The sequence below is a fragment of the Leucoraja erinacea genome, chromosome 23 (assembly GCF_028641065.1).
Source record: "Leucoraja erinacea ecotype New England chromosome 23, Leri_hhj_1, whole genome shotgun sequence".
NCBI lineage: Eukaryota > Metazoa > Chordata > Chondrichthyes > Rajiformes > Rajidae > Leucoraja > Leucoraja erinaceus.
In genome coordinates, this window is record NC_073399.1 from 4,603,206 (window position 1) to 4,624,421 (window position 21,216).

The following is a 21,216-nucleotide window of genomic DNA, read 5'->3' on the forward strand; positions in this document are numbered from 1 at the left end:
TTCTATATTAACTTTCTAACTTCTACTCGAATAGTGAAAGGCTTGGATGTGCAGAGCATGTTTCCACTGGTGGGAATGTCTAGGACCAGAGGTCATAACCTCAGAATTAAAGGACGTAAATTTAGGAAGGAGATAAGGAAGAATTTCTTTAGTCAGAGGGTGGTGAATCTGTGGAATTCTTTGCCACAGAAGGTTGTGGAGGGCAAGTCAGTGGAAATCTTTAAGGCAGAGATAGATTCTTGACGAGTATGGTTGCCAGGGGTTACATAGAAACATAGAAATTAGGTGCAGGAGTAAATACGGCCCTTCGAGCCGTACCGCCATTTTAGGATCAGGCTGATCAAGGAACTCAGTATCCCGTACCTGCCTTTTTATACCCTCTGGTGGCCATAAGGAATCTGTCTAACTCCCTCTTAAATATAGCCAATTGGCCTCACAGAAGGTTGTGGCAGAGGTTCCAGAGATTCACCACTCTCTGTGTGAAAAAAGTTCTCCTTAAGGTAGAGATAGATTCTTGATGAGTATGGTTGCCTGGGGTTATGAGGAGCACGGGTTATGAGGAGAGGGCAGGAGAATGAGGTTAGGGTTTGGAGGGAGAGATAGATCAGGCATGACTGAACGCCGGTGCAGACTAGATGGGCCGAATGGCATAATTCTGCACCTATCACTTATGACTTTACTCAATCTGGTCCTTACTTTGAGCTGCCCAAGATAAGGTTTCCACATTCCATCCATTAAATCTTGTCTGTACTTCTTGGTGAAGTAGCCGAGATAGGAAACAAAGGCAGTGATGAGGAGCACATCCCCACAAAGCATGCTCTCCTGCTGCTTAAAGCTGCACACAGCCTCAGCCCAACGCACGTTCTCTGAAGCCAGACCACCAACCTGAAAAGAAAATACAGGATTAATAAAGAATACGTTTGCAAAGAAACAAGTTACTTTTACCAAAGCTGGACACAGAATGCTGGAGTAACTCAGCGGGACAGGCAGCGTGTCTGGAGAGGAGGAATGGGTGACATTTCGTGTCGAGACCCTTCTTCAGTCTCGACCCAAAACATCACCCATTTCTTCTTCCAGAGATGCTGCCTGACCTGCTGAATTACTCCAGCATTTTCTGTATCTCTACAGTTTAAACTAGCATTTGCAGTTACTGCCTACGTGACTTTTACCATTGAACCTGATCAATGAACAACAAAATGCATTAAGACAACGACCCAACAAACCAACTCTCATTGCAGGATGGAAATCATAAGATCTGAAAAAAAAGATAATTTCTTTGGAAAGTTTAAAAAAAAACTTTAATTCCAACATTCGACCCTTTTTTAAGGACTTCCTTCAGATCTAAGAAAGGAATGAAGTTGCACTAGTTTCTAAAGCACGTTGCAAGATCTAGGGTCCTTCAATGCACTTTACAGCTAGCTGTGAATAAATGTGTTTCTGCACGTAATATTGATAACATTCAACAGCAATAATACAGTTTAATTTTCATGATAAAGTTAATTTATTTGTGCTATTAGTCATAAAGTTAATTTATAATTGCTATTCTGAGAAGAATGTTTTGATATTCTCGCTATAAAACCAGTAATGTTCATATTAAATAGTTGGTTAATAATCTGTACAAAAACTGTTGAACTGTAGAGGAGCATGGCTTCTATTTCCTGTGAAGAAATTGATACAAAGCTAAATCTGTACTTAGAGTCATGGAGTGATATAGTGTGGAAACAAGCCCTTTGGCCCAACTTGCCCACGTCTGCCAACATGTCCCAGCAACATTAGTCCCACCTGCTTGTGTTTGGTCCATATCCCACCAAACCTGACCTATCCACGTTCCTGTCTAACAGTTCCTTAAACGTTGCATTTGTCCCTGCCTCAAGTACCTTCCCTGGCAGCTTATTCCATGCACCCGCCGCCCTTTGTGTGAAAACGATTTCAATTACATTTTCTTTCCCTTCACCTTAAACCTATGTCCTCTGGTCCTCGGTTCACCTAATCTAGGCAAGAGACTCTGTGCATCTACCCGATCGATTCCTCTCATAATTTTATGCACCTCCATACGATCTCCCCTCATCCTCCTGCATCCAGCCTACTCAACCTCTCCCTATAGCTCAGCCCCGCTAGTCCCAGCAACATCCTTGTAAATCTTCACTGTAAGTTTTCCTGCTTATAGGATCATAACTCTATATGCACAAATATGCAACGTGCATTAAAGAGCAGGGAGCATTAGGATACAAGTAAACATATGTAAACATTAGGATTAAATACAAGCAGAGATAAATAAGTTCCATCCTTCATTTGAAATAAAAGCTTCTTAGACTTAGACTTAGATCCTTTATTTGCAGCCATACATGTAATAATAAACCACAAAACACACAATAAACACAAATTAACATCCACCACAGTGAGTTCACCAGGCACCTCCTCACTGTGATGGAGGCAAAAATCTTCGGGTTACTGTCTCTTCCCTCCTCTTCTCCCTCTGCGCTGAGGCGATACCCCACCGGGCGATGGTAAGTCAGTCCGGCGGCTCAACCGAGCTCCGCGAACGGGCCGGTTCAAACTCCGCGGCCCGGGGTGGTCGAAGCTGCCGCCCTCCAGTCCAGCGGACGCAGCTGTTGCTGCGGGAGCTCCGGAAAACAGGCACCAGCCTGTGACCTGCGAGCTCCCGACGATGTCGTCCACTGACCCGCGGCCGAGCCCTGACTTCAGGTCGCCGCTGCCAGAACGCCTCCTCTTCATTAATCACATTTTACAATTTTCAGCTGCAACACTAACATTTATTCTAACACTGAGCTCATTCTTTTCTTTGTCAAATAACTTCTTTTACCTTACTAGTATTTTGTACTTAACATATATCTCTATTCTGGATGCTTTACCGAAAGCATGTTTTCATCTTGCAGTGAAACATCACATATTAAAAATGCAGTATAATCTAGTAATACTTGAGAGTAAAATGCAATCTAATTAATTCATAATAAATTGTAATTCCATATCTATAGCAACTGAATTTTATGACGGTAATTAAATTGCAGGGTTGAGTTTCTTGGCTAGTTACGAGTATACATTTCATTGCGCGGCCTTAGCAAGCTATTGCCAAAATGATATTTCTTAATAATCCCAGTCATTTTCGTGCTGATCGAAGATTATACAATGGCAACGCATATTGGTTTATCAATACCAGCTTTACCAGTATCAAAAGAGCCCTTGAGAATTCTAGTCAGGCCTTGATTAAGTCAATGTAATTCAGAAGCTTTTGCAACATGCCCCTTGTTCAATAGCAATCTCATCAAAGTGCTGGCAGCTGTACTACAAGAGGGTTTGAATCATAAATTCTGTAATTCTGACCTCTTGGAAAGAAGACACTACAGCTTTTTGCTACAGATCTGAGCAAATAAAGTGTGTGATTGCCATTATTCTTTTGGGTCAAAGGTTCTCACTGGGATCATTCATCACTGAGGGGCTTAACGTTCCGGCCACTATTTTGAGCAAGGAGCACTTCACACAGTAATTCGAGTTAAAGGAGCTGACAGAATCTATCGCACAACACATTAAAAGGACACAAAAATCTGCCTCTTGTGTTTGATCATGTGTGAATACTGCAATGTCAGCACCTTGCAACCCAATTAAAAGTTATGTAGGAATGTAAGTTTGTACGATGCAGTAAAGTTCACCTGAATTCACCTCCTCTGGGCAGTGGCCAAGCATTTTATTGAGCAAGCAAGTAATACAATACTGAACCATCTCTTCAACGTTTCTAAAATAGATATTTTAAGATCATAATATGATATTTTGGGCATTGGGCATTAATTAACATCTCTGATACAGGGCTCTGGTTCATATTGATGAAGCCTGAAGCCAGATTTCTTGCACATTCAACTTCCTCTCACTTAGGACGGAGATGAGGAGGACATTCTTTAGTCAGAAGGTGGTGAATCTGTGTCTTTGTCACAGAAGGCTGTGGAGGCCAAGTCAATGGATATTTTTAAGGCAGAGACTAAACTAAGTGGGACCGATGGGGCCCAGTCACGGGAGGCCTGGTCCCCTCAACCTAACCCATTCCCCAACGCAATATTCCACCTTCCCCATTAGGGGGGGTGTGGGGGATGGGGGGTGGGGGGGTTAGGGATGGGGGGGGGGGGGGAGGGGTGTGGGATGGTGTGGGTGGGGAAGGGGGGCTGAGGGGAAGGAGGGGGTTGTGGAGGGGTGCGGGGAAACAGGGTGTGGGGGGGGGGGGGGGGGGGGGGGGTGGGGGAAGGGGGCTGCAGAGAGGGGGAGGGGGGGTGTTCGCAGCAGATGCAGCTCGCACTCTGCTCACCCCGCACCTTCAGCTTTCGGCAATAAAGTCATATCTTCTTTCCTCCTTATTCTCCCGCGGGCAGGGCAGTTGAACCATCCGTAGTCCGGGCGATCGCAGCTCCCACAGCTGGCGATCGAAGCTCCCACGATCGGGGCGGTTGACTCTTCTGCGGTTGGAGTTCCCGAAGTCGATCATTGACAAAGGGACCGTCAGCTCCTCGATGTTTGGCCGCAACGCGGTCAGAGATACAACACGGAAAAGAATCGCATCTCCGTTGAGGAATGAGATTTAAAAAAGTTTCCCCCAACTCCTGCACCATCTTTGAAGTTAGATGTTTCAATGCAATGTGAGTAGAAACATACACATGGAAACATAGACATTAGGTGCAGGAGTTGGCCATTCGGCCCTTCGAGTCAGTACTGCCATTCAATATGATCATGGCTGATCATCCAAAATCTGTACCCCGTTCCTGCTTTCTCCCCATATCCCTTGATTCCGTAAACCCTAAGAGCTCAATCTAACTCTCCCTTGAATACATCTGTAATTACAGCATCCATCGGGGTAGGCGAGTTTACTGATTGGGTGTTCATGATTCTCGGATGTCCACCGTATTAGTGCACAACCAAGTGCTCACGATCCAACGCTGTGTTGAATTAGTGACATCACTGTTTGTGGTCACACCGGCAACACTAATAACTGGGAGCATATACCTGTGGAGAGCACAGGAGTAGAAGGGAAATATATTGTGCTCACATAAATAATTGGGAACAGGGACCAATGCAGAAATGCATCAAAGTTCTTCCACAAAAAAGTCCAAAAAGGCTTCAAAATAAACCATGTGGATGAAGTTGTCCAATTTGAACAGAAAATAGCAACTTTTCAGCCACACTGTCGATTTCTGACACCCCTGATTATGGTTGTGACTGTCAATTATATTAAATTGCTACATATGGTGTGAAAGTGCCAACTATCATATGTATACCTGCTCATCAGGGTCAATTTACTGTTACCACTTGCAATAACAATGGAGAGCCTGGAATGCACAGACATTTCTGGTAAGAAGGACTTTTAAGTCTGTGCTTGAGGGAGGAATGAATAAAAGTACAGAGAAGGTTCACCAGACTGATTCCTGGGATGGCAGGACTTTCATATGAAGAAAGACTGGATAGACTCGGCTTGTACACGCTGGAATTCAGAAGATTGAGGGGGGATCTTATAGAAACTTACACAATTCTTAAGGGGTTGGACAGGCTAGATGCAGGAAGATTATTCCCGATGTTGGGGAAGTCCAGAACAAGGGGTCACAGTTTAAGGATAAGAGGGAAGTCTTTTAGGACCGAGACGAGAAAATCGTTTTTTACACAGAGAGTGGTGAATCTGTGGAATTCTCTGCCGCAGAAGGTAGTTGAGGCCAGTTCATTGGCTATATTTAAGAGGGAGTTAGATGTGGCACTTGTGGCTAAAGGGATCAGGGGGTATGGAGAGAAGGCAGGGATGGGATACTGAGTTGGTTGATCAGCCATGATCATATCGAATGGCGGTGCAGGCTTGAAGGGCCGAATGGCCTACTCCTGCACCTATTTTCTATGTTTCTATGTTTCTAAAAGTTAACTCCAAAACTGTGGTCCTGTAGACAGGCAGGAGACATGACCACCAACGTTAGACGTCATGGCAGAATGTCAGCTAAATTACACTGCAGTAGCTGAGCAGTCCAGGAAAAATGCATGTTACTGATGCGTGCAGAATCCCCTGGACAAATAAAAGTTATATAAGGAAGATAGACACCAAATGCTGGAGTAAGTCTACAAGTCAGGCCACATCTCTGGAGAAAAGGAATAGGTGACGATTTAGGTAGAAACCCTTCTTCAGACTGAGAGACAGGGGAGAGGGAAACTTGAGGTATGAAAAGGTTCAGAACAAATCATAGTCGGCACCGATGACCAAGGAAAGGTGGAGCCCACAATGGTCCATTGTTGGCTGTGGAAGAGGTGACAACGAAGGGATATGTGGAAGCGAACAGTGCAACTGGCAGTACGACTAGGCAGGGTGGCGAGAGAGAGGTGTTGTTCCTCCAATTTGCCTGTGGCGTCACTCTGACAGTGGAGGAGGCCCATGACAGAAAGATCAGAATGGGAGGGAGAGTTAAAATATGTGGCAACTGGGAGATTGCATCGCAAAGGTGGACTGAGCGTATCTGTTCAGCGAAACGATCATCCAGTCTGCGCTTGGTCTCACCGAGATATAGGATTCACATCATAGAGTCAATTCATCATTCCCCCTGACTCTGAGTCCAAAGAAGGGTTTCAACCCGAAACATCACCTATTCCTTTTCTCCAGAGATGCTGGCCAACCCACTAAGTTACTCCAGCATTTTGTAACTATCTTCGGTGTAAACCAGCATCTGCAGTTATTTCCTACATAAGGATATGGATGCTGAAAACATCTGCAGATGGAGTTCAATCCATGCGGTTTAATAGAGCTGAGAATCATGCAGCATGGAGCCAGGCCCTTTGGTCCAACCTGCCTATGGCAACCAAGATGCCTCATCTACGCTAGTCCCACCTGCCCACATTTGGTCCATATCCCTCTAATCCTTTACGATCCATACTGTATACCCATCCTCAAGCCTGATGAAATACCATGTAGTAATTTAAGAAAACGATGCAGTGTGTCACAGTTTGAGGTCAGGATCAATTCAACATGTATTCAAACTGAGCTTTATGATACAACTAGTTCTCTGTGGAGATGCATTGCTCAGAGGCCTTGATGGTGGAGAAAGGACAGTGTTTGCGATAAAGAGGCCAGATAGCTGATTATTATGAAGAATGCTGTGAAAAACTGGCATGAGCTAAAATCAAACTGGCATGAGCTAAAATCAATAATGATTTCAAACATCCAATTTCCATGATCAGTATTCCAAACAGGGTAACTTGTTGAAACAGAGCTATGCATGCAACAAATCTCAGGTGGAGTATGTTCATCCAAACATTTTTGTTCATCTTGCCACAAAGTTTATTTTTCCCTTTTTAACAAATATTTATTCATGGGAAGAAGGTGTCACTGCAAAATAGCATAAATTGCCCCTCCCTATTTAATTCTAGGTTTGTAATATCTTGAACTTACTTAACAGGTATGGAGAGGAGCTTCCTAATGGGCCTGTCCCACCTAGGCGATTTTTCAGCGGACTGCCAGCGACTGGCAAGTTGCCGGCAGTCGCCTGAAAAACCGACAACTGGAATGGCGACTGTCAGAGTGGAACACACACACACACACACACACACACACCCTCTCCTCTCCCCCCTCCACCCCCTTCCCCCCCCCTCCCTCTCTCTCTTGCTCTGCCCCACTCTCTCTGCTCCTCGAGATAGGGCAGGGATGGGGTAAAAGGAGCCAATGAATAATATTAATATAATATCAAGGGGGGTGGTTAGTGTGTGTTGGGGGGTGGGGGTTAGTGTGTGTGCCACGCAGCAGGCCACCCCTCCTCTCCCCCCCCCCCCCCCCAGCAAACACGCGTTGAGGGTACGGGACCCAATGGGTCTCCCTTGGTCTAGTATAACTTTAAATAGACAATAGGTGCAGGAGCAGGCCATTCGGCCCTTCGAGCCAGTACCGCCATTCAATGTGATCATGGCTGATCATCCACAATCAGTACCCCGTCCGTGCCTTTTCCCCATATCCCCTGATTCCACTACCTTTAAGAGCCCTTTCCAGCTCTCTCTTGAAATAATCCAGAGAACAGGCCTCCATCGGCCTCTGAGGCAGAGAATTCCACAGACTTACAAATCTCTGTGTGAAAAAAGTGTTTCCTCATCTCTGTTCTAAATGCCTTACCCCTTATTCTTTCACTGTGGCCCTTGTTTCTGGACTCCCCCAACACCGGGAACATGTTTCCTGCCTCTAGGTGGCCAAACCCTTCATAATCTTATAAGTTTCAATAAGATAACCTCTCATCCTTCTAAACTCCAGAGTATAAAAGCCCAGCTGCTCCATTCTCGCAGCATATGACAGTCCCACCATCCCAGGGATTAACCTTGTAAACCTATGCTGCACTCCTTTGTTCCTTTCATCACTGTAATATGGCATTATATTTCTACCCCAAATTCAACACTATTTCTCACCTTTCCAATCACCACCTACAGGTAGTTACTTGTTCAGACTAAACCAAAACAATACAACTTTAAAACTCTTCTTTACTGGGAGTGCTTCTACGCAGCGGCGGTGGAAAGCATCTTGTCCGGGAACATTACCATCTGGTTCGGGAATTGCTCTGCCAAGGACAAGAAGGCTCTGCAGAGAGTAGTGCGTTCGGCTGAACGCACTATGGGAACTTCACTCACCCCCCTGCAGGAACTATACAACAGGAGGTGCAACTCCAGAGCAAACAAAATCATGAGAGACCTCTTCCACCCCTGCAACAGACTGTTCCAGCCGCTACGGTCAGGCAAACGCCTCCGTTGCCATGCAGTGAGAACGGAGAGGCTGAGAAGGAGTTTCTTCCCAGAGGCAATTCGGACTGTAAACGCCTTTCTCACCAGGGACTAACTGTACAGAACGTTTTTCCTTCTATTATTTATTATGTAAAATAATATGTGTGTTATGATTGTGTTTATAATTTGGTTGTTTTGTTGTTCCGCGAGCATTGCCACTTTCATTTCACTGCACATCTCGTATGTGTATGTGACAAATAAACTTGACTTGACTTGACTTGAGTGCGGGAGCCTCAGTGGCAGTGGGGCCTCGACGGTGGCAACATGAGCCTCGGTGAAGGCGGGGCCTCACGGTTGATGAACGTGAGGGGGAGAGGAAGACAATCATAATCATATCATAATCATACTTTATTAGCCAAGTATGTTTTGCAATTGGGACTCAGCGTGGGGGGAACGGCATGAAGAATAATAGGGACCCTGCTTGGGGGGGGGACCACTGTGAGGGACAGGGGGAGAACAAAGGAGGACCCGGCATCGGGGAGGGAGGGGACACTCTAGTTTAGAATCCTCTGCCCAGGGGATACGTCTGTGTTTGTTTGTGCGTTTGTTCCAGTCTAGGCGCTGTGCACACGGCAGCCAAACAACAGTTGCTTGTCTTTTTCTTTATGTTTTCACTGTTAATTTCAAGTTTTTGTGTACCTTGTTGTGTTGTGACTGTCTACAGACCAATTTCCCTCTGGGGATGAATAAAGTGTTATCGTATGGTACGTTACCAAGAGATTAGCATGAAAAGCAACTAACATGTCCTCTTACATCTAGCTCCACCTATTTGTCCATAAGTCTGGAGTTGCTTAACTTTCAATCATACCTTCCTCAAGACCCTACAGGGCAGAAAGTCTAAACCCAATCACATATAATCCTCTGTGTTAACCTGCAGCACCTGGTATCACCTGTAGGACTTTGCAGCAAGCTCCACTTTTCCCAATCCTCCTTCCTTCAATGTCTTCCTTCAACACCACGTCTGCCTTTCTAATCCTCTCATTATCTTACAGCCTCCACAAAATCTATCCTTTTGGATAAGTTTCAATCTTCTCTCCTAATGCCTGCACTATAAATAGGTGCCCATGATCTCCGAGTGGCTTTTAAGACATTTATTAGATAAAAGCCAGTTAGTATTTGACAGGTATTTTCATTCAAAACATTTCTATAAGAAATTATTATTCAGAATGCATCTGACTGTTTTTGCCAACAATTTCATTTGACTTCTAGTTAACTCCTTTGCAAATATAATTAGGGTTATATCACTGAAGTGAGATCTGGTGAGTAGAACACAATTCTAATAACACCCCTTATAAGCGACACAGTGGCGCAGAGAGGCAGCACAGTGGAGCACGTGGGCACAGTGAAGCAGCGGTGGAGTTGGTGCCTTACAGATCCAGAGACGGGGGTGTGATCCCGACTATGGGCGCTGTCTGAAAGGAGTTTGTACGTTCCGCCTGTGAAGGTGTGGGTTTTCTCCAGGTGCTCCGGTTTCCTCCCACATTCCAAAGATGAGCAGGTTGTAGGTTAACTGGTAAATTGTCCCCAGCGTGTAGGGTGAGAAACTGGGATAACATAGAACTAGTGCACAGGTGATCATTGGTCTATGCAGACTTGGTGGGCTGAAGGCACGGTTTCCACACTGTTATCTCTAAACTAAACTAAACTAAGCATATCCAGAAAAGTATTAATGATGATGGGTTTCTAGTCAATTACTGATTATGGGCAGAACTGATGACTTCTGTGTTCAGAGCATGAAGCTAGAATTTCTCCTGGTGTCTAATACATGCTGTGCATAGAACATCATGGTCAATATAAATTATTTTCCCCACTCATTTTACTGACCGATACCACTTCATTGATCATGACCATAATTCTTCCAATTACTCATTGACAGGAATTGTAATGGAATTGTCTTAGCAAAAAAAGGTTACAATATTGAAACAATTTAAACTGAATCAATGCTGAAACCTCTTTCAAGGTATTAATGTTTTGATGAATTGCTTTTTCCTGACTTGTATAGATTATTTTAAAGCTTACAACATCAAATCATTAAAATAATATTGATGTCACTGTAGATCTATTATGTTTCAAAAATTCTGTGAGATGGCTATCATTGAATAGTTTCATTCATAAAGCAGTGTAAATGACCTCAGTTTCCCACTCATTATCTATTCTTATATGGTGGTGGATCTGTGGAATTCTTTGTCAATGAAGGTTGTGGAGGCAAAGTCAGTGGATATATTTAAGGCAGAGATAGATTTGTGATTAGTATGGGTGTCAGAGGTTATGGGGCAGGAGAATGGGGTTATGAGGGAGAGATAGATCAGCAATGATTGAATGGCAGAGTAGACTTGATGGGCTGAATGGCCTAATTCTGCTGCCACTTATGACCTTATTCTGATCATATTTAATTTTACATTTTGTTGTTCCCGATGTTGGGGAAGTTCAGAACCAGGGGCCACAGTTTAAGAATAAGGGGTAAGCCATTTAATACGGAGATGAGGAAACACTTTTTCTCACAGAGAGTTGTGAGTCTGTGGAATTTTCTGCCTCAGAGGGTGGTGGAGGCAGGTTCTCTGGATGCTTTCAAGAGAGAGCTAGATAGGGCTCTTAAAGATAGCGGAGTCAGGGGATATGGGGAGAAAGCAGGAACGGGGTACTGATTGGGGATGATCAGCCATGATCACATTGAATGACAGTGCTGGCTCGAAGGGCCGAATGGCCTACTCCTGCACCAATTGTCTATTGTCTACATTCCCTGCAACAGGATCATCAACAGACCATAATAATTTACAAATAGGCAGCAATACATCCTGCTCGATAGCCATCAGCACGGGCGCACCTCAAGGCGGTGTGCTCACCCACCCATGACTGTTTAGCCAGACCAATTTAGTTCCAACTCCATCTTCAAATTGGCCGACATCGCCACCATTGTTGGACGACAAATACAGATGCGTCAGAGTAGAGGAAGGATATTGATCGACTGACCATACGGTGCCAGAACAACAACCTTGCTTCAAACATCAGTAAAACCAGAGAACTGATTGTTGCTCCGGGTTCCATAAACCTATCTTCATCGGTGGTGGAGAGAGTCAAAAGTTTAAAATTCCTGGGCTTGCATATCTCTGAAGATCTATCCAGGACCCAGCAGATTGATGCAATCATAAAGAAAGCCCATCAACACCTCTACTTCCTTAGAAGATTGAGGATATTTAGTCCTCAATACATTATGTAAGTCAATGAATTCCCTCTTGAATTTCTAAAGATGTACAGTAGAGAGCATATTGACCGATTCTGTGAGATGGCATCTATGGATGGCACGGTGGTGCAGCGGTAGAGTTGCTGCCTTACACTGACTACGGGTCCTGTCTGTACAGAGTTTGTACTTTCTCCCTGTGACTGCATGGGATTTATCAGAGATCTTCGGTTTCCTCCCACCCTCCAAAGACATACAGGTTTGTACGTTAATTGGCTTGGTGTTAGAATAGATTGTACCTCATGTGTGCAGGATAGTGTTAATATGCGGGGATCGCAGCTCGGTGCGGACTCGGTGGGCCAAAGGGCCTATTTCCGCACTGTATATCTAATCTAAACTAAATCGTCTGTTGTATAATTAAAAAGACATCGCCGTTTCAGAAAATGTGGCCCAGCAAATGTTGTGGTTAATGCTCGATTGAATACCCCCAGTGAGCACAGAAATGTTTGCAGGGAAGGAACCTTACCAGTCGATTAGCGAGGCCGATAGTCCGTGCTGTCGATTCAGCTTCTTGTTGGCATTTCAGTTTATCTGCAGTGGCCTGTTCAAATTTTGCTGTTAGTTTAGCTAGATTTTCATTCAGTTGCTATTAAAGAACAAGAAAAGAGACATCAATCAGTATTACAATAGACAATAGACAATAGGTGCAGGAGTAGGCCATTCGGCCCATCGAGCCTTCACTACAAAACAGGAATTCAGTAATGGAATAAAGGCTGCCTGATATTTCTTCCCTCAATCTTTCATCACGTTTTAGAGAAACACAACTGCAGCTTGTCAAATATCCTCCATGAAAATGATTCTGATTATTTCATTCAAACCGAATGATTGAAATAGTCTTAGTATCACCTCCGCCCCTTCAGTTTGCAATTTTACCAAGCCAATTAACCTACAAACCCGTACGTCTCTGGTGTATGGGAGGAAACCGAAGATTTCGGAGAAAACCCACGCAGGTCATGGGGAGAACGTACAAACTCGTACAGACAGCGCCCATAGTCAGGATCAAACCCGGTTCTCTGGCGCTGTAAGGCAAGCAACTCTACCGCTGCGCCATCGTGCTGCCCTCGTGTTACGTCAAAGATGGTGGATACAATCATCAGACGGTGCAGAGATTTTCAACAGACCTTACTAATGTTTAGAACTTTTAAATGTTTTGATATAACTTTTGTTTTAAGCCTCTGCATTAATTAGGTAGCACTGTCAAGGAATACACTCCTGCAGTCTGTGTCTATCAGGAAACATCCATCTGGTGCTGTGATAAATATAAACCTTGCCCTTTGTTTTTACTTACATTGATCTTGCTTTTTATGATGGTCAGTTTCTCCTGGGCAGCAGCTAATTCTGCATTGGCTTTGGCTAAGGCTTTACGCTTGGGCTCAACATCACAGTAGACTTCATAAAACCTCACAATGTTGACAACCCAGGAGCAAAGGCCAGCAGCAGCGAGAGACTTGGATGAAATGAACTCCTGGTTGAACTCAGGATCGAGCATGTAAGGCTGAATAGCTTTAAGGCAGTTCTCATGGATGTTCTCCTTATTGAACCTGACTAGCGACTCGAGGAAAGCATCCACTTTTGCCATCATAATCTTTGCGGCCTTCCAGCTACGATCCTTGGGTATCTTGCCCCCGACGGCTGTGAGAACCAGCACGGCAGCTGTGACATTAGTCACTGCCGAGGGGGGTGAACCAAAGCTCTTCAATTCTGTCAGGTTAGTCTGGAAGAAAATGAGGTCGCAGGTAAAACAGAATGGATTTGACTTTGTATTGAAACATTACAAATCTGATTATTTTCAATCTGAATGGGTAGCTTTGAAGTTTGGAATGACAATCTGAATTTTGTACAACACGAATCACAAAAGCACGGTGCAATGAAACCCTCTAGTGGTAACACAAACCTCGACCGGCTTGTAAACTGAAATTGCCGGATCTCCACTGATGATTACATCAAGATCAAGGAAATCAGAGGCTAATGGTTAGTGAGCGAGGTTGTGACAACGCTTGTGTAAATGACCTACTTTACTGCATCCAAAATCCTTTCCAAGCAAAAATATATATTTGTGAATATTGGGACAAAACATTACAATTATTTTTGTGACTTTGCAAATTAAACAGTAAAGGAATATGATATAGTTGGAATTACAGTGACATGGCTCCAGGGTGGCCAAGGTTGGGAGCTAAACATGCAGGGGTATTCAATGTTCAGGAAGGATAGACAGAAAAGAAGAGGAGATGGGGTGGCATTGCTGATTAATGCAATAGCAGGGAGAGACATTAGCTTGGATGCTGTAGAATCGGTATGGGTAGAACTGCGAAACAGCCAAGGGCAGGAAACTCTTGTTGGAGTTGTATACAGACAACCACACAGCAGTAGGGAGGTTGGGGATAGCATCAAGCAGGAAATTAGGGATGTGTGTGGCAAAGGTACAGCAGGTATCATGGGTGACTTTAATCTACATATAGATTGGGCCAACCAAATTGGTAGCAGCGGTGAGGAGGAGGATTTCTTGGAATGTATACTGGGTGGTATTTTAAGCCAATATGTAGAGGAACTGACTAGACGGCAGGCCATCCTAGACTGGGTATTTTGTAATAAGGAAGGATTAGTTAGCAATCTTGTTGTGCAAAGCTCCTTGGGCAACAGTGACCATAATATGTTGGAATTCTGCATTAGGATGGAGAGTGACACCGTTAATTCAGAGACTAGATTCCTGAACTTAAAGAAAGGAGACTTTGAAGGTATGAGATGGGAATTGGCTAGGAAAGACTGGCTAATTATACTTAAGAGGTTGACGGTGGAGATGCAATGGCAAATATTTAAAGATTCAAAGATTTTGTCTGGCAAGAAAATAGAACGGAGAAGGCGGTTCAACCGTGGCTAACGAGGGAAATCAAGGATAGTGTTAAATCCAAAGATGAGGCATATAAATTGGCCAGAGGAAGCAGCAAACCAGAGGACTGGGAGAAATTTAGAACTCAACAGAGGAGAACAAAGGTGTTAATGAAGAGGGGGGGAAAAAGAGCATGAGAGAAAGCTTGTGGGGAATATAAAAACTGACTGTAAAAGCTTATTTAGATATGTAAAAACCAAATGATGAGTGAAGATGAATGTAGGTCCCTTACAGTCAGAGACAGGTGGATTTATAATGGGATTTATAATAGTGTAGGTGGGGCATGTTGGCTTGTGTGGGCAAGTTGGGCCGAAGGGCCTGTTTCCACACTGATCTATGACTCTAATTGCATGAAGTTTGGGTAACAATATATTCTATTATTTCACCCACAGATTTCAACCTGTTTGAATTTGGTCAGTTCGAAATCGTTACTCCATGGAGGTATGGTTGGGTTTCCTGGGAGTCTAAACAGTTCTCTCTGGTTTACAAAGAGCATAGATCTTTTCTCCAGGCTATTTATGATTAAACACTCTGCCCTTTCTCCCCTAACACGAACTGTCAATGGAATCAGTCAGAGCTGCAAACCAAATACTATTGATTAAGCTAAATCAAAATATTACACATAAAGAATATATGAAACTACTATCCTCATTCTTCTCTTCTTTCACTTTTCATTTTTTCTATTACAGCTTAAAGTTAAAAAAAAGAGTTGTACACGAAATGTATTATGTTGCATATTATGATTAAGATGTATGTACAATGCTTTAATTTAAAAAAAAAAAAAAAATAAAAAAACTGGAAACACTTAACAGGTCAGGCAGCATCTGTGAAAAGAGAAAAAGAATTAATATTTCAGATTAATGACCTGTTATCAGAACTGTACAACGATAGTGGAGGGGCAGTGAGAAATGTGGAGGAGTCACTGTGGATTTTATGTGTTCTGTTGCTTTTTATTGGTATGCCTCTATGGCAAATGAAATTCCTTGTATGTTGCAAAACATACTTGGCTAATAAATTATGATTATGATTATAATTATTGTGAGATGCTCATTGCCTTGACAGGACTGAAGGCTGTATAGCTCATCTTTTCAAATAAGTCAATCAAATTTATAGGACACATAATCTATTGTTACATTCGTTAACTTGATGTAAGAAGTTTTTTATTCCGTTTCTAAGGTAAATTAAAACAAAAGTAACTAGGGTAAGGTCAATTGGAAAAATCCCCTAATCTGTGTGCATGTGTTACAATTACGACTTGATTATTGTAGCTATGGAACTGAATGCAAGGTATGTTATACAGCATGCATGCAGGGAAGAAGGTTGTAATCTTTATGCAACAATACTGACAGAGCACATTGATATTCCAGTCAAATGGCAAATGTCATTAGATGTCAATTTGTTCCTGATAGAACAGATACTTATATAGTGCTTAACAATGTCCTTAGTTTGTCTTACTCTTGCAGATTCATGGACTTTACATAAAATAAGTAATACAGGTTCCCGCAGGTGTACGTACGTACAAACAGTTTTTGCACAGACTGATATCTCACACAACAGGAAAGATTGGAGGGGCCCATAACCTCTTTCTGTCCTTTACTTAAGCAATGATAGGGCCATTTTACTTGATATCAGGAGTCATAGAATCATACAGCAAGGGAACAGGCCCTTCAGCCCACTTGCCCATGCCGAACGAGATGCCCATCTACATTAGTCCCACCGACCCATATGTAGCCCATATCACTCCAAATCAACGGTTCCTTTATTATCACATGTACCAAGGTACAGTGGGATTCAAGTACAATGCCCATTCAGTACATAATGCATAAAAACAGCACGTGAGTCTATATACATTAGTTGCCAGGTTTTGGTACTATTTCACAGTCCCGACAGGTCATAAAGGCCCATCGCAGCCATCGCCTCCACCTGGTCGTCCCTCAACCCTCTCCCCGCACACCCATTTTCAACCTTGGTGCCCCATGAAGGCACGGAAAATAAGACCCCCCCAGATCTTTCATATTCATGTACCTGTCCAAATAATTGTTAAATGTCGTTAGAGTACCTGCCCGAAAGGAAGAGAAGAATTAAACTGGCCTGACGAATAATGAGTCCACATTCAAGCAGTTATTCCCTGCCACTGCCCAGCTCAGGCAAAGTTATTTCATCTTCCATTCCAACTGATCTTCATCTCTATTGGATTGCCGTCTCTTTTCCCACTGATGGTTTGTGATTTGGCCCTTGGGATAATTTTCTACATCCAAACCATAAATTAATTTTAAGGTGCCTTTTAACTTCTTACCTTATTCAGAGTGTTAAGTGCTTCCTGTGCTGCTAGAAGAGCTGGCTCAGCTTTTGCTAAATCCTCTTCACAGTCTTTCTGTGTTCGAGTCACATCCTGGGCAATGTGAGCCACCTTGAGTTCTTCCTCATCCGCAATGGCTTTTTCTTTGCTTACTTTTTCTGTTTCAACTCCAACTACTTCAATCAGTTTGTCGGCATCTTCATTCTTCTGTTTTAGCTCAACCTCCTGGGCTGCCAGTTTAGCTTTGAGATCATCCACCTATTTATGGCAAATGAATAAAGGGATCATTATCAAATACTGTCACAGAGCACAGAAGCCCTTCAAATATCAAAGACCCATTTACATTAATGTCCTTATATTCTCTCCATAGTTCTTAATGCTTTGACATTCATTGAAGTGGCCAATATACTTTCTATTTTTCTCCTGCTACCTGCCCACCAGTCTATTGCTTTCCAAATGAATGTTGGTATCTGAAGTTCATTGACACCAAACAGCCCCGGAACCACTCTCTTCTCCATCACAACTGCAACAGGCATCCGATTGCTTATTAAAAGATTTTCACTTCAATGATTATCCATCTTCATTGGATGTGCTGTTGGGTTCTACTGGTAATTCCACCATCCAAATTAACCTGAAACAGCCAAACACTATACTCCCAGTTTTTCCCCTGCTTTCTGTTCTATCAGTCTATGACATTTCAATGTTCGACAGTTGAAATATATTGTTACAGCATCTCATGTCACATCATATTCAACCTATTTCCAGATTTTCACCAATTCACTGTCTGAATTATTATTATTTTCACCAAAGGGGGGTCTCGACCCAAAACGTTATCCATTCTTTCTATCCAGAGATGCTGCCTGTCCCGCTGAGTTACTCCAGCATTTTGTGTTTACATTCACAATTCCACTCTTTGAATTTTGAATCATTGAGGTGTACAGCACAGAAACTGATCCTTAAAGCCTGTACCTTAATTGGTGCATGTGACAAATAAATTTGAACCTTGAACCTTGCCTCATCCATGCTGACCATGTACAGTCCATCTACACTAATCCCGATCTCTCACCTTAAGCCTATGCCTCAACACCTTTTCTTTCCAAGTACCTGTCCACATGCTTGTTACATTTTGTAATATCATCTGCTGTTATGACCTCTGTTGGTTGCTCCAAATGTTCACCACCCTCTATGTGAAAACCTCACCCCTCTCATTTCCTATAATATTCTTCCCCTCTCACCTTAAACCTGTGCCACCTTGTTCTACACTCCTCTACTATGAGACTGAGATATCTAGCATATCAATGACCCTCATAATTTTGAATGCCTCTTAAAGGTCATCCTTTAGCATCTTATTTTCCAGCTAGAATAAACACAAACAATGCAATATAATGACAATGTGTAAGAAGGAATTGCAGACGCTGGTTATACACTGAAGATAGACGCAACATTCTGGAGTAACTCAGCGGGACAGGCAGCATTTCTGGAGAGATGGACGTTCCGTGTCGAGACCCTTCTTCAGACTGAATTTTGTTCCCGCTGAGTTACTCCAGCATTTGTGTCTATCTTTGGTGTAAACCAGCATCTGCAGTTCCTTCCTCAATATACCCAAGGCCCTCTTCAAACAAAGCTCCATAGGTATCACTCCAATAATAACAAAATCTGTTGTTAATTGCAATCACATGTAAAATCGCGATAACTCAGACAACCCAACAAAGACTTATGTAATGATATAGCACTAGCCTGGATGCGTCTTACTGGAAGTACCCACTTTCTTGTCTGTAGTCCATACATACAAGACTAGATTGCTCCATATGGTTACCCATTTTGTCAGCAGAGATTAAATATGAATGTTATCACCTTTGTGGAGTTTGGGTGTACGAGCACTCTATGCATCGAACTAATGGTTTCATGACAGACCATACACATTATAAGGTACTGGTAACATTTAATGGTCAATTTTATGCCACAATTCATTCCCGCCGCACTTAAAATACATGCAGTGCGCAATTGAATTCCTAAGGCAATGTCAACAAACTGGCAAATATTTGCCCATGACTCAAAGAACTACAATGCTCAAGGTCACACAGAATAATTTACTGACATGAACTTGGAAGTTATCGCCTGATACTGATGTCTGCTCCGTATGACAATAGATGTTTCTCTGCCATAAGCATCAGGTTGTAACGGGACATGCTACAGATCTGCCAAGGTTTACAATACCACTGTACTGAAAATTAAAAAGGGTCAGTCTTATAGTAGGGTGACCAAAAAAGGACACAGGACTCCAAGTGCAGCCTCATCAGTGCCCTGTGCAATACAACTGGAACTTAACGTCCCAACGTCTATACTCTATTAGCTAACAAATGAAGGCCAGAATGCCAATAGTCTTTTTCACCATCCCATCTTCCTGCGATACTACTTTCAGGAAAGTATGTACTTGGCCACCAAGACCTCTCTGTTTTATCACATTCCCCTGAGCAGATTAGAATGCAGAGAACATTTGTGAGGATGTTACCAGGGCTCGAGAGCTTGAGATATAGGAACAGTTGGGCAGGCTAGGAGTTTACCCTTCCATGAGCAAGATGGTGAGAGGTGATCTTATAGGGGTGTATATAAAACGAGGTGAATAGATAGGGTGAATGCACATATTCTTTTTCCCAGGGTAGTGAAAGCTAGGCAACATCGTTTTAAGCTGAATGGGGCAAGATTTAATAGGAACCTGAGGGACCACACAGACGGTGGTGGGGATGTGAAATGAACTGCCAGAGAAGGTAGTTGAGGCAGGTGCTAAAACAGCATTTAAACAACATAGGCAGGTACTAGAGGGCATAGGTCAAAAATGAGAGGGGAAAGGTTTAATAGAAGCCTTTAATAGAGTAACTTTTTCTCTCAGAGTGGTGGGTAGATGTCAGTGGGACCTAAAACAGCAACAGTTAAAGGGCATTTGGACGTACATAGGCAGGAAAGGTTTAGAGGTATCTGAGCTAAAAGCAGACAAATGGCACCAGCTCTGATGGGGCATCTTGTTAGGCATGGATCAGATGGGCCAAAGTGCCTGTTTCCATGCTGTATGATTTTAAGGCTCTAATAAACTGGGAACAATCATATATTGAGTCTTTGAATCAATTGCCACTTGCATGAGTTTAGTTTAGTTTTGTTTAGTTTAGAGATACAGCACGGAAACGGACCCATAGGCTCACCGAGTCCGCACCGACCAGCGACCCCCGCACATTAACACTATCCTACACACACTAGGGACATTATTTACACTTATACCAAGCAAATTAACCTACAAACCTGCACGTCTTTGGAGTGTGGGGGGAAACCGAAGATCTCGGAGGAAACCCACACAGTCACGGGGAGAACGGACAAACTGCGTACAGACAGCACCCTTGGACGGGTTCAAACCCGGATCTCTGGCGCTGTAATTGATGTAAGGAAGTAACTCTACCGCTGCGTTACTGTGCCACCCGAAAAAGTGAGAAAAAGCACATGAATGTTTTCATAATTACAAGTCAAATGCAAGATTCCCAGTCATGAAAGCACCATTGGTTTGATAAGGCAGACATGAATCCCAACACTAAACACCGAGACCTGTGCTGCATCATTCATCGGCCACTCGATTGATCTAACTTCATCTTGTGTTGTTGTGACTTGTGCACCATTTTTCACATGAAAGACTCGATGGCCAAGAAGTGTAAATACATTTTTAAACTTTCCGACGTATACTTGAACTATTAGACGTCAAACATTTTTGTTGCCTAGATCACCACGAGGTTGTTTTAATTTCTTCTTTATCTCTTGCACCTTTCATTTTCATACCTCAATAGCTTTGTTTTCCCCTCAGCTTTCCACTCCTTGCATCACAGAGATGTTACCATGGAAACAACCAAAGTCTTTCTCGGAAGCACCAATTGTAAGAAAACATATTTTTAATAAGCACACCCACTGCCAATAATTAACTAACACACATCATTCCAATCACACCTACATGTTTAATGATTTTGGCAA

The 21,216-nt window shown here is 43.1% G+C and overlaps 1 protein-coding gene across 1 annotated transcript in view; it reads right to left on the bottom strand.

The window, feature by feature from the left end:
* Nucleotides 1–21,216, bottom strand: part of LOC129708122 (dynein axonemal heavy chain 9-like) — a 295,482-nt gene that overhangs the window by 105,390 nt on the left and 168,876 nt on the right. The window contains exons 49-52 of the mRNA XM_055653686.1: nucleotides 17,206–17,466; nucleotides 13,311–13,736; nucleotides 12,489–12,608; nucleotides 697–885 (exon numbers count right to left, since the gene is read on the bottom strand). Coding sequence (XP_055509661.1) covers nucleotides 697–885; nucleotides 12,489–12,608; nucleotides 13,311–13,736; nucleotides 17,206–17,466 — 996 coding nt within the window. The remainder of the gene's footprint in view (nucleotides 1–696; nucleotides 886–12,488; nucleotides 12,609–13,310; nucleotides 13,737–17,205; nucleotides 17,467–21,216) is intronic.